This window comes from Podarcis melisellensis (assembly GCF_964234715.1).
Source record: "Podarcis melisellensis genome assembly, chromosome: 7".
In the NCBI taxonomy this organism is placed as follows: Eukaryota; Metazoa; Chordata; class Lepidosauria; order Squamata; family Lacertidae; genus Podarcis; species Podarcis melisellensis.
In genome coordinates this window covers 56,883,785-56,898,235 of record NC_138539.1, presented here as the reverse complement: position 1 = coordinate 56,898,235, position 14,451 = coordinate 56,883,785, and the positions used below count along the sequence as shown (strand labels likewise).

The following is a 14,451-nucleotide window of genomic DNA, read 5'->3' as shown; positions in this document are numbered from 1 at the left end:
GATCTGCCCAAGGTCCATTGAGATATTTTGGGGCTTTCTAAGCCTCAGCCCAGTTTCTCTCTGCCTCATAAAGCTTTCTTTTGGAGCACACAGCTAATGCCAGACCTCAGAGAATAATAGGGTGGTGGTGATATTTTCTGACAGTAAAGGAGTGAGTATTCTGCACTCACACACTCTCCATATCATCAGGCTTGTGTCTAATGCTCAGGTGTTCCTCTATGGAAACTGACTATATCAGATTATCCCCCTCATTCCCTCATGTGTTACAGTCATCAACCTTGGCCCCATTGAGGAGCCAATCATGTACCATAACTCTTGCTTAAAGTGCTAATGACCAGGGGAATCAAGCCAGTTTCTAGAGCCAGAGTAGTGATATATCGGCCGAAACCATTCCAGAAATCTGGGCACATTCTCCTTCTAAAGCTCCCACAGAGATGGAAAATCTGTTGGATGTCTCACTGATATTGCTTGTCAATGACTATATTCACATTGGTCAGAAAAGAGGACACTTGGGGAAAGTAGCAGCTTTTATTTTTCCTGAGTAACTGTCAGTCCACACACATCCCTCTGCACCTACGGAGGCTAGAAACTTTTGAATACGCTGCACTCTTGGTCTCAATGTTCGCTGGGTCCTTTTGTTTCAGTTACCAAGCTCCACCAGTCTTCTCCAGAGAACCGGTTTGCCCTGAGTAAAGGTGACTCTATTGTAACCTCATCAGAGAAAATCACAAAGGCTGAACCAAAGACAGAAGTTGGGGCGAGGACACGAAGTTCTTCCAGCACACCTACCAGCCCAAAGCCCCCACTCCAAGCAGTAAAGCCCAGCCTAGCCGGACGGCCAACAGTTCCTCAGAAGCCACGATCTGCCTCTCGGACTGGTGAGAAGCCTCTGTACACTACGCTAGCATTAGCACAATGGCTTATGTGCGGAAAAATCAATAGTTAAATACCGAAGAGAAAATTCAGAAAATAAGATAATGGTTATTATTTTGTTTGGCGGCGTTTTTCAATTGTTCTTTGCTAATCCTGACTAATCTTTTAAATGCTAGAAATGGGATTGCAATGGTAAATTATAAGAAAGAATGAGATATTCCCCTAAACACTGAGGTACTAATTTGTAGCCTTTGCATTATAGTACTGCCCTAAAGGTCTCAAAGATTACTACATTCTTCTTGTGTCTGATTAAGCAAATTGTTTCCCCTCATTTCTGAGTATTGAAATGCAGGTTTTAACAAACTTTTTTGAGGCTTCGTTGGAACATATTTAAACAACTTTTTAAGCCCCTCTATTGTGCTTTATTGCCACGTAGCCCTTCAGCGCTTTCATTTCTTCCAGCTTACCCACTTTGGATAGGAGATACTTAGCTTTGAGGCTGTTCCTCATCTATCATGCTTTCAAAAACTAAATCAGTACATTTGGGTGGGTTGGTAGGTTTTATGTGAACAAATTTCCTAGATGATGTGCAGCTGGTGACTGAATTTTTCTGTGTGCACGCTGTGTTTCCACAGAGGACATCCCAGAGTCTCCATCTGGTCCAGGTTCCCCTAAAACTGCTCTTCTTCCCCCCATTCTGAAGAGAGTTCCTTCTGATAAAGAAAAAGATGGACAGAGCAGCCCCCAACCAGCTCTCAGATCTCTTTCACACGAAGGTGAGAATGCTAGTATATTTCTCCAGCCCCTCCCCCCCTTTGTATAATTCAGGGGTCAGAAAACTTTCAGCAGGGAGCCAGTCCACTGTCCCTCAGACCTTGTGGGCGGCCGGACTATATATTTTTTTTTGGGGGGGTGAACAAATTCCAATGCCCCACAAATAACCCAGAGATGCATTTTAAATAAAAGGGCACGTTCTACTCATGTAAAAACACACTGATTCCTGGACCATCTGCAGGCCGGATTTAGAAGGCGATTGGGCCGGATCCGGCCCCTGGGCCTTGGTTTGCCTACCCATGGTATAATTGTTCATGTCCTCAGCTATTGGAAGTCAATTTGCAAAGTTCCTGATTTTGAATATGACCTTAATGTCTGGTCATAATAATGTGTTAATTTACCTATATTATGTGTTCTAATTGCATGCACGCACACGCCTCGCCCTTCTGCAGGGGTTGTTTCCATTCTAGCCCATGGTGCTCATTATATCTCCCATTATCTTTTGTGTTATCTGCAGCCTCCATCATTTCCTTCTCGGTCACAGGGCCAAACTAGGCAGGAGGCTAATGTTAAATGCATCTTTACACTTAACATGCAGGGTTTTCAAAACAATTCAGCTAGCATTCTCCAGAGGGGCTGGTAGTTACTGTGACAGCAGGAGGCATGAAGACAGAATTTCATCCTGCTGCAGCCCTGCAGAAAATGCTGCCTCTGAAGCTGATATTTCCCTGGGCATCAAATGCCGATTTCCTCCCAGTGCAAATACCAATTTGTAGGGAAGGATTTTCCTCAGGACCTCAGCAGGCAAGGGCAAGGTTAAATTGCCCCTCCTCATCTGTTGTTATCCCGATAAATATCACCCCCACTCCCTAAGCTGGTACAGTATTCGCATTTCTAAAAACCTGCGCATTAGATACAAAGAATCCTTCTGTGTACCATCTGCTTTGACCCAGAGAACTCCTGTCATTGGCTGGCAGAAGTCAAATCTCAATACAGATTGCACTTAGATCCTGCTTCTGGTTGGCCATTGGGAGAAGAGGGAGGTGGACTTGATGGTCCATTCGCCTGTTCTAGCAGACTCTTCATATGTTCTTTCATTAAAAAAGCTCTACCGTGCTCTATCTGCTGAGTAAGGGAGGTGTGGTGATGTTCACAGACATTTCACACATTACAAAGAGGCAAAACTGGATTTTTCATTCCTTCATTTTATTTGTATCCCGCTTACACACACACACACACACACAACCACAACCATGCTCAAAGCAGCTTACAACAAAGAAAATAGGAGTGCATTTCAAACAAACACTGCAAAACAACTCCAAAATAATGTAGCGAAACAATAGCAAATGCAACAACATAAAAAACCTACATTTCAATACTATAAATATAATAAGATTACTGAAACAACATGCGGCATCCAATAGCAAAAATAACAAGGGAGCTCCAAGGTTTCGCCTTATCCTAGAAACACACCTCCTATGATGTTGCTCATAGGCCGTCTCCTGCAGCAGGAGCTGCTTATAAGCTTTTTACAAGGCTTCCAAAAGCAAGGGGTGGGGTAACTGAAAACACCCCTCCCATGAATTTTGACCACATGTTCAGCCCCTATAGAAACCTGCAATCCATCCCAGCTCCCTGGAAAGTATGAAGTGTATGATTAGAACATTTCAGGTATATTGTTATTGTTACCTCTTGGTATATGTTAGGGCTGGTTAAAAGCTATACCCTCCCGCTCTCTCTTTTTAAGTTACAGTTCTGTTTGTGCAACCTATACTTCTGTGTTATGTCTGGCTCCCATTTCACGCTCACCCCCGTAACTTTATTATTATTCATTTTATTTATTCCCCACTCTTCACCGTAACACCCTCAGATTTTTAAAAAGCAGCATTGGAAACAGTTCAAAACAAATGTATGTGGACCAACACACTCAGTTAATCGGTTCCTTTACCAGTAAATCATTGGCATGATTTGTTTGGCAAAAATGATAAAATAATGCCATCTTATTTTCTCTTGTGTATTGTTGTGTTACTAAGCATGCTAAATATCAGGATATGTAAAGCATGACATTTTCATTATTAGGGCTGCTAAATTGTATAATATAAACAAATGAAGCTAAGAATGCTGCTGATTGAGCTAATCAGGCTTCAAAATCTGAAATAATTTGCCTCTGTCATTTACTGCAGTGAGTGATACATGTGCCTTGCAGGGGCTGCCTATTAAAGGGGCAGGAAATGTTTGCAACTCTGCAATGGATACAACAGTCACATCCTTTATATGGGTTCAGGTAGTAGTACATAGGTCTTTGTCCTATGCAGTTTGGCATCAGTTGTTGCCTGCTGTAGAAATCTCCAAGTGTAATATTTATCCAATTCATTTCTGACCCTGTAGCGTATCTCTAAAAAAGGAATGTCCTTATGAGAGGCTCTTGCTTCTGCAGGGAAGGCTGGTTCAGTAAGAAACATTGGGCTGGTTAGCATGTCACACTAAGCGCGAACATATGAGTGTGTAGACTCCTGGGAAGGAGATAGCCATCCCTTTGCTCTCCCCAGTTCTTTTGCTGCTGCACAACACTGAGCTAAGCCATGGCTTGGCTTAGCATGTAGTCCAAACTTCTGCTTATTGGTTTAGCCGGCCAGGTAGATCCAATTCTCCATCGCTGCACTGTCAAGCTGCTGCTTAGCTCAGCAAAACAACAAGGGAAGAACAAAGAGGCCACAATCTCCTCACCAGGAGCCCTGATACCTGCTCTAAGCCATGGTTTGGCTTAGTATGACATGCCAAGCAGCCCATTGGCTTAACATTTGGTCACATTCTCAAGAATCAACAGCACTCTCAATTCTCCATGCTCCAAATGTAAACAGTCCTCAGTGTAACTGCTCAGCGGTTTGATTACGCCTAGTGATTAAGCACCTGTCTCTTTGAAGAGCTGTACTTAGAAAATTAAATACGGTATTTACAAGTTGAGCTTGAAGTTCATTAGTGTCAGTTACAATACATCCCTTCTGAAACCTTTAGTCAACTTAATAGGCATTTTTGTTCAGTGCTTTCCTTTCTCAGGTTTATGCTGAAGGAACAGCACAGCAATTCTGGTAACTCTCCTCTGTATAAAGCAGACTAAGTGCTTTAATATTTAATTCCATATATATATATTTGTAAAACCTTATTAAGTGGTTTCATTCTCAAACTCTGAGGCTGGAATCCTATTACCTAGAAGTAAGCCCCACTGAGCATAGTAGGATATGTTTATGTGTAAACATACTAAAGGTTTGCCACATGCTAGACGTAGGAATGTCTTACGGCCAGAGGCATTCCAGGGTCTCTCCTTTACCTATCCCCCCTGGGGCCAGAAAACAGGGCTGTGGGCATTTTTTTACCTGAAGCAACTCCTGGCAAAGAATTCCTGGCAAAGTTGAAATTGTGAAATCCACTGCGCCATGCATCAAGGAGCAGGATTTCCTAGCACCATTAGACCTACTGGAGACTTATCTACACAACCTAATAAAGCTCTCACGCCTGAAGTACCTGTGTTTTCATTCATTTTATTCATTTGTATTTATTTAAATATTTATATGTAATAATAATAAATATTTATTTATTTATAAACTGTGCTTTCACATACAAAGGTATACAGACTGAAGACATCGTATAGCAATAAAAACAATTATCATGGACACTTCCGTATAGATCAGTGCCAAAGATGACCTCTGCTGGATCAAGCCAAAAGGCTCATCTAGACGAGCATCCTATTCCCACTGTGACTAATCAATGCCTGAGCACAACAGCACCCTCCCCATTTGTGATTCCCAGCCAACTGGTGTTCAGAATCATGCTTCTTTTTATCCTGCCTTAATGATGCCCCGATCCAATCTAGTTCCTGATTTAAGAGCCATCAGGACAGCCCAGCTCAGCTTGGAAAGCTCCCCAGAACCACAGCTTTGTAGCGGATCTAGAAAAGAGTTAACTGGATTTAGTGTTCTAGGAACTGTACCTTGGGGAAATTGTCCATTTATTCCCACTCTCTGCTTCTTGTTCCTTAACCACCTACTGATCCACAAGAGGATATTTCCTCTTATTCCATGACTGATAAACTTACTCGGGAATCTTTGGTGAGGTACTTTATGAAAGCATTTTCAAAGTACACAGTGTCAACTGGATCTCCTCTGTGTGCTCATTGACACTCTCAGAGATCTCTGATAGGTTAGTCAGACAGGACCTACTCTTGCAGAAGCCTTGCTGGTTCTGCTTCAGCAAGACTTGTTCTTCTGTTTGCATGGTAATTCTGCATTCTCCCACCAGCTCCCCTTTAGTTCCCTTCTCCTGGCCACCTTCCAGTCCTCAGGTATAAGAGCTGATCTTAAGAGCATGTGATGTTTTTGTTAGAAGATCTGCAAATTCACGTTTGAATTCCTTAAGAACTCTTCTGTGGATGCCATCCAGGCCTAGTGATGTTTCAGTTTTTAATTTGACTCTTGCCTCAGTTCCTCAGACTTCCTTCCTGAGAAAGTTAGTTTCTGAAAATGAACTCTAATGTGCAGTATCAATTTTAATAATAATAATAATAAAATTTTAGAGACAGTTACATGTTCCTCACAGGGTAGCAGTCTTAATGAATAGCAAATATATATATATATCTGACGTGAAAATATTTCTTTCCCAACTACATTATTCATTTTTGTATGTTAGGAAGTACTTCTCATCCCTGCAGGTTTTTAAATGCTGTGCTGAACAAAAGCACTGCAGCAAAAAAGTTCGATCTTTTACCTATTCAGTGCTGAAATAAATGGGCCTTATATCATCAAATTACCATGTGTTGCAACTCAGCAATCAAACCTTTAAATCTGATTTTAGGGTGTGTTTTTTTTAAAAAACGGGGTTTCACCCATTCTCTTCTTTCCTCTCAGAATTCTTAGTCTTACATTTAGTTTTCCAGTGAGTATGTTTTCACATTGATAAAGAATAGAGTGGAATTGTCTTTTTGGTGAATTCTGAATAATAGGAAACAAGCAGATGTGCTCACTTGCCAAACATGGAGGAATTTCTTCTGTGTTGAGAATATGCCTCATTGCATATGTGACTCATCAGAGCTTTAAAGAGAATGAGAGCAATTTCAGTTATTATCTTAGGGAACGGTTATTGGTATAATTGTTGACCTGTGCATAGTCAAGCACATTGTTCTTTACAATGCATTCCACATAACATGCATTCTGCTGTGGGCAAAAAAAAGGAGGCAACAATTTGCTCTAATCTCCTGCGTTATACTTACCCACTTTTTGCCTATGATGAAATGAGTTTGACAATGTGTGCAATATAATAAGATTGCAATGGAAGTCAAAAGCAAACCATTTCTCTCATTGGGAGATAAATTGTCTGTACAGCAACAACAACTTGGCTGCTTGGTAAGGCTAGTTGTAGATTTTATATATGATGAAAAACTACCAATATCTTTTTAAACAGATGTAAGCATTGCTGTGTTCATTTATTATCAAATCTGCTGCTACATTTACAATGTAAACAAGTTCTCATATGTTTTGGTTTGGTTTAAATTAATGTATTTCTGCCACCTTCTGTTGGTTTCAAGTTAGTGTTTCTACTTGCACGCTAATGAGGTAATTTCTGCTCTCCAATCATGGAAAAGTTACACATGGATCCCTTTCAGGGTCAAGAAGTACCAAACTATTGAAAAACACTACTGCCATGGTTTCTTTGGGTTTGATAGGGCCCCATGTGCAGGGCCTAACTTGATTCGTGCTGCTTTGAAAGTGCCTGTCCTCTGAGTGAGCTTTCCGCTCAGGAAAATGTGACAGTTCCTGTCAATGTTGATTGTGCCCTGCCATACATGATAACTGTGGAAATCCTGCCACTATCTGTGATATCCTTTGGATGTTGGCCATAACTTACTATTTTAGCCAGCTTCTATTTGGAACGTAGGATATGACCTTTTGAGTTACACAGAACTCTAATCAATGAACAATTTGGAGCAACAGAGCAGATATTGGGGTCATATAGCTCTGGGGTCATAGCAAATGAAGATGTCCACTCTGCAACTTCCCAACTCAACATTCTGTCTTCTGATACAGGTCCAAAGAGAAGCCCAGGACACAAGGAGCAGAAACAGAGGTCTTTAAGTAAAGATGGTCAGCAGGGAAGCAAGTCCAGTGACTCTGGTGAAGAAGCTGATAAAGATTTTATTTTTGTTTAGTTGGTTGGTCGTGTATTTGGCAGTGCTCTTTTGTAACAATAAGGGTACCGCTTATCCCTCTTTTGGATCAGTTACTCTCCTTTTATAGAGGAGCATTTGGAAATGGGGGGGGGGGAGTGTCAGTGATTGCACTGGTAGCTGAACTTCATGACTCTGATCCTTTGTTCTTTCCTGATCTGTACGATTCCAGACATTCCCTTTCACGCCTTTGCAAAAGCCAGCAATTTTTTCATGTCTTCTACTTGAATTTCTCTGAAGCAGCTATAAAAATAATGCCTTGCTTTGCGGGGCTTTGCGGGAGGAAACCCCAAGCAAAGGAACTGGACAATTTCTTACACTAACCCACACTGTACAGCATGAGAGGTGTTGTACTGCTGAATGTAAATGTGTCAAACTTGCACGCAACTTACTTTATAAATATATTCTTGCTGAATGCAATTGCACATTGTAATTATATCAACAGAGCACACTAATAAAATAATTTGTATAAATAATATATATTAGATGCTTGGATATGATTTTTACATTCTCCTTTGGGAGACCTTTTTTCTCGTTTGTTGTACTGTATATAAGAACACAATATCCTACATTTTGTGTACTGTTCTAAAGCACAAAACAACAACAACAACCCAGAATTACTAATAACTTGATATGCTTCCATATCCATAAGTAAATGTTTGTTGTTGATTGGAATGCGGGCAATGGACATTTTATTACTGTTGGTATTTTCTAGAGGGCACCTTGGGGGGTCAGTCTGCATTCGCTCTAGCTTCTAACATGTACTTTTGAAAGAAAAGTAGATTCTCGTCTGTAAAAGCAATTTTTCATTTTTTTCCTTTGCATATTTCACAGGCATCTGCTTATAATACACGCTGAAGGGAGTTTATTCATAATGTATATTTGTACCAATAAAAATGATTTTACAACTGGAATATGACTTTCTAATTTTAAAGAAATACTTTCTCGAAGCCTTTGTATATTTATAAATTATAAATCTATAGTTCCATACTCCAGTACATTTTTTTCAAACCCTGAATATAGGCAAACTTAGCATTTAAATTATTTCAAATCAATTTTTGTACATAATGTAGCAAGTAACTTCATGTGGACAAAAAAATCTTCGTTATTTTTAAAGTCAATCATTTCTTCTGAACGTAACATTGCAGAATATGAGGCATATTGCTGCACAACAACCCATCATCTTTACACAATCCTATTGTGATGCTTTCTGTATGTTTCTGCCAGTGAATCAACAGATTTCCCCTCCACATCTACATTTCTCTGTCACAAAGGGATCAAACACCGATGTGTATCTGTTCATTAATTGGTTCGCAAACAGTAACCAAAAATGTTCTTTTACTGTTAACCAAATATCAAAACTAACAGGGGCTAAATTAAGGAAAGTGGATCATATCAGGCGTACCTTAGTTTAAGAGGGGAGGGCTCTGTGTGCAGGGCTGTCCTGGCCTTAGTTAAAAGGCATGATACATGCAAATGAGAGTAGTGAATCCACAGCATTTAAAAAATAATAATGAAAAATAGTCCTGCCATTTTGAGTGGAAAAACAAGTGATGCTTAACCCTTTCCTGCTCAGCACTGCCCCTTTGCGTTGCTTCCTCCATGCAAGGTCCCAGTATGTAATTTCCTTTTATAAATAAAGGTAAAGGGACCCTTGACCATTAGGTCCAGTCATGACCAACTCTGGGGTTGCGGTGCTCATCTCGCTTTATTGGCCAAGGGAGCCGGCGTACAGCTTCCGGGTCATTTGGCCAGCATGACTTAAGCCGCTTCTGGCGAACCAGAGCAGCACACGGAAATACTGCAATTGCATAAAGAGGGACAGCTTTGGCAAAGGATAGGAAGAGTTTTTAAGTGTCATACCCTTCTCTGCTAAAAAATGTAGCATCCTAAAATTGCTTTTAAAAATAAAAATAAAGACTGTTCAGACAGTTACATGTAACATGGTTTGCCTTCAAAACAAGCCCTTTACCTTAGAGGACTACTGCCAATCTTCTCTTTCAACCTATAATATACAGCGAATGAAATAATTCAACACGTAAGAAGGCAGAGGTCAACTCTACCATTATTTAATCTATTATGCCACAGCCATTATTATTAGTATAAGTGGGTTCTATGAAAATAAATGGGATCAAGTGAACCAGAAACATAAGGTTAAACATTTGAAACATTAATCTTTTTCTCTACAATAATCATTTAGGTAATATTATTTCAGGAAGGTTGTTCGTAACCATATCTGGTGAGCAGAGCAAAGTGACCCTGGGTTTTTCCATCTTTCGAGTCATTTTTCTTTCTTTCTTCCAATGAGGAAGTGAACATGTAGAACCAGAGGAGGATATAAAAGCTCTCTTAGAAGAACTGTTGTTTTAATTAGATTGACCGTGTCCAGGAAAGGGATAGGGCTGCTATCTGCACAAATCCAATTTGCTTGAATTCAGCAAAGTTAACTCTCTAAATGACTGCTGAAAGGCACAGCAGAGGGGGAAATGAAGTAAGTCTCTCCCCTCATTTCCCATAAGCTTTTTTCTCCAAAACCCTCTGGCAGAAAAAAATCCTTTTAGAAGTTAATGCAGCCTGCAGAGTTGATTGAAGCATTATAGGTTGGGAAAGGGACAGTGGCATAGACGTTTGTTACATTACCAGTCAATGTAAAACCCAACAGGTTTGCCAATATGATTGTCCCATCAGTGTCCATAGAGTACTATGTTTCAGTGCCACGTTAATCTTGAAATTAAAAAGTTGGAGGGATGGTTGCTGATTCCTTTATGTGGTTCCTGAGCCAACAATGGAAGGGGCCACGCTTGTTTATAGTGTTGCACTTTTCCCCTTCCAGAGCTATGGTAGGAAAAAATGGTTTAATTAATTAATTAATCACATCCCAAGCCACCCTTCATCCAAACAGATTCCAAGGAAATTGACAACAATAACCAAATAAAATAAAAGTGAAACATGATCATTAAAAAAACAAAACCCCAGCATACATCTAAAATACAACAGCTAAAAAAATGCATCAAAAACAAATGTAACCCTTTTAAACTTCATGAGCAAACAAAAATGGCTAGAGCAGGCATCAAAAATATGATAATGCCAATTGAACCTCCCCAGGGAGGGTATTTCAAAGTCGGGCAGTTCCTACAGAAAAAGGCTTCTCCTTTGTGTAAGCATAATGCAGATCAGCAAGCAACAGCAGTCGAAGGACAGAGACTCCCTTTCTCTCCTATGAAGTTTGCTGGCAAAGGCAGTTGTTTCCATCTGCAGTCGCACCTACTCTTGGCTACAGGTAGTGTTGAGATGCTATGGGGAGGGCCTGTCCAGCTCTCCAACTCATCCCTGCCTGCCTGGCTAGTAACAGAGTGATTTATCTAGTAGTTCTAGATGGGGCATTCTTTCAATTCTGGGAAGTACCTCCTCTTGGTTGTCAGACAGGAGTTTTCTAGTAAGAGCATCACTAGGGGGTGGAGCTAAAACAGACTGCCTGTAGACAGTGTGACTAAGATTTCTCTACCCAAAGCCACAACACAGAATGGAGTGGATGGACTAAGAGTATGAACAGAGGCAGATTGTGAGTTGCATCAATGTAGCTTCACTGAAACACACAAACACACTGCAGTCATCTTCACTATCCCACATTACATGGTATTGCATCCTTGTGACCAGTCTTTGACTTCCTTTCAGCATAAAAGCATTGTAGACAAGTTTGTGGCACCCTAGCTAAACGTCCATGACATTATCTGTAGGTTGTGATAACTTTGTACTCAAAGGACCTTCCACCAACAGTTACCCAGAGGTGCCTAACACATTTTCATCATCAGCATCTAGCCACGAGTTCCACTCTACATGTTTCTTCAAGGTAGGTGCCTTGGTGAATTGCTTTTCACTGTTGCTCGATATGCAGGAAATATGTGGAAATGTTGCAGGCTTTCATATCTTTCTGTTCTTCAGACCACAGGTGTTCAGCATACATATTACAAATAAAATAAAGTTAGGATTTGATCATTTTTTAAACAAAACAGAATCAAATTTTTATTTTAGCTGTTCTTGCATAGCAGGGTCTGACTGGAAAGTGATGTGTCAACTTTGTTCAGCTATCAGCATGTCTTTGATCAATTCCCCCACTTTGAATGTTTATTTCAACGTTCAAAGACCCCCTTAGTGGGCTGCTGCCTGTTTTCCTATCAAATATCTTCTCAGCTGCTTTGAAAAGGCTTGTTTGGCAGAACCATGTGTGTCAGGTTCAATTTAAATTGTATGCTGTGAGGCAGATAAGCGTGTTTTCTTTGTAGTCTTAAATCATCCGTCAGACATGCAATTGTAAATTATCATTGAACATTCCACATTTATAAAGTTAAAACTAAAATTCCACATAATTTTGCATTCAGTTGTATGTCTGAATTGTTTGAACTTTAAGGGGCCATTTATGATACTTATCCTGGGCTATATTTATTCCCCTTAACAAATATGTCTGTTGAAGAAAATTAGTTAGTATTGGTATTCACAGCTATTGACCTGACCTTGTATTCACACCTTGTGATATGCTGACCTAGGCCATGGAAATAATCCACATTTAAGAGCTCTGTATGGTGGTGGAATCATTTAGACCACAGTTGCCTTTCAGCAAAAAATAATTACTTGTTCCTGCATGCTCAAAGAACTTCACATATGTTGACAATAAACCTTACCCCAACTAAGGTAGACAGGATGCACTTTCCCTGTTTTCAGGTGGCATGTCTGAGGCTCAGAGATAACTGTTGCCCTAAAGCCAGCTATTAAGGTCAAACCCAAAACAAGATTGGAACCAGGGACTTCTTGGTTTCCGACTCTTTCTCCTAACTGCTGCTTCTAACTTGCTTTCAGGCTTATATCTAGGAGGTGATAGTGCTAATTTCAGGTGAGTGACGTGGGCTAGCAGCTCCCATGTTGCACCAGTAACATATTGTTACAGAGGTTGTGCACCACTCCTAATCTCTGCCAAGCAGCAACAAGATTTCAGGGGTTTCCAGGTGCTTACCCAGGGTTGTATTCCCATTGGGAAATCAAGGCACAGGTAAAAGGACCCCTGACCATTAGGTCCAGTCGTGACTGACTCTAAAGTTGCGGCGCTCATCTCGCTTTACTGGCCGAGGGAGCTGGCATTTGTCTGCAGACAGCTTCCGGGTCATGTGGCCAGCATGACTAAGCCGCTTCTGGCGAACCAGAGCAGCGCATGGAAACGCCGTTTACCTTCCCGCCAGAGCGGTACCTATTTATCTACTTGCACTTTGACGTGCTTTCGAACTGCTAGGTTGGCAGGAGCAGGAACCGAGCAATGGGAGCTCACCCCATCGCAGGGATTCAAACTGCCAACCTTCTGATCGGCAAGACCTAGGCTCTGTGGTTTAACCCACAGTGCCACCCGCGTCCCAAAACACCTGGAGATGCCAGGGATTGAACCCGTTGCCTCGTACACGCGAAGCATGCATACTACACATATTTACAAGCAAACAATGTTCCTCAGGGGTGGGGGAGGAATCTACCCTCTGCTCTCCTAAATTTGGGGTTCAAGTCCTAGGATTCCAGGCCTCCTGCAGTACTTCTTATCGAAAGCTTTTGTTCAACGGAAGGCAGATCTGAATGCTGAACAATTCAGTACTCCTATAAATGCTTCACTCTACTTCTAGCAACATCTTACAGCTTGAAGAAAAGCTTGTTGAAACTTGTAACAGCTTTTGATAATTTGAGAGTTGGGAGGTTGGATAAGGCTTTACTTATCCATCTGTGAGACAGTCATTTTCTTTTGCAAAAAGAGAATTTGATTACGAACATTCTTACAAAATAGCAAATAGAATGTGGTGTGGCAACGGCAGTCATTTTTGTCAATACTTATTGTTCAGTGCTGTGCGAGAAGCTTAGCTTGCTTGCATTGTGCTACTATACAATCATGAAGACAAAATAAGTCAATAACTGAGACAACCAAATGTAGACAATTTAGTTAGTGCCTTTTATTTTCTTTCATAATAGCCTATCCAGTTTTCGATGCACTTAAATGCATTTTGCAGGCTTTAACATAATGCTTGTTAAATTTAAAACTCAGAATACCTTTTCTATTTCAATATTTCTTTTCAGATTGAGTTATAATAATTTTAACAATACATTTTATAGTAATAATGATAGTGATAATCTTCATGCTATTCATGTAATAATGATGTCCTTCTTTACAAGTACTTTGCTAAAGTGGGGTTAGGTGGGTGGTGTGGAGAAAAAGCCATACACAAGATGGGTATATTGAATCTGAGGCCTTCTCTGGTTCTTCTAACACAGGAGTGGGGAACTTTTAGCTTTCCAAATGTTGCTGCTCCACATCAGCCCTAGCAAGCATGGCCGATGGCCAGGGATGATGGGAGCTGCGGTTCAGCAACATCTGGGCAGTTAAAGGTTCCCAACAACTGTTCTAATCTGTATGAAAATGTTCCAGGATCAGTGGTTTGTAGCATGATGCAATGGTGTTGGCTGTGGCAAAATAGAATCCTAGAGTTGGAAGGAATCCTAAGGATCATCTAGTCTGACCCCCTGCAATGCAGGAATATGCAGCTGTCCCTTATGGGGATTGA

The 14,451-nt window shown here is 40.7% G+C and overlaps 1 protein-coding gene across 1 annotated transcript in view; it reads left to right on the top strand.

Annotated features, from left to right (window-relative positions):
- The window catches only part of CARMIL1 (capping protein regulator and myosin 1 linker 1), a 123,840-nt gene extending 115,062 nt beyond the window's left edge, over window positions 1–8,778 (top strand). Inside the window, exons 35-37 of the mRNA XM_081919423.1 lie at window positions 645–878; window positions 1,509–1,649; window positions 7,725–8,778. Of these exons, the coding sequence (XP_081775549.1) occupies window positions 645–878; window positions 1,509–1,649; window positions 7,725–7,846 (497 nt within the window). The 3' untranslated portion in view covers window positions 7,847–8,778. The remainder of the gene's footprint in view (window positions 1–644; window positions 879–1,508; window positions 1,650–7,724) is intronic.
- Window positions 8,779–14,451: the final 5,673 nt, after the last annotated feature.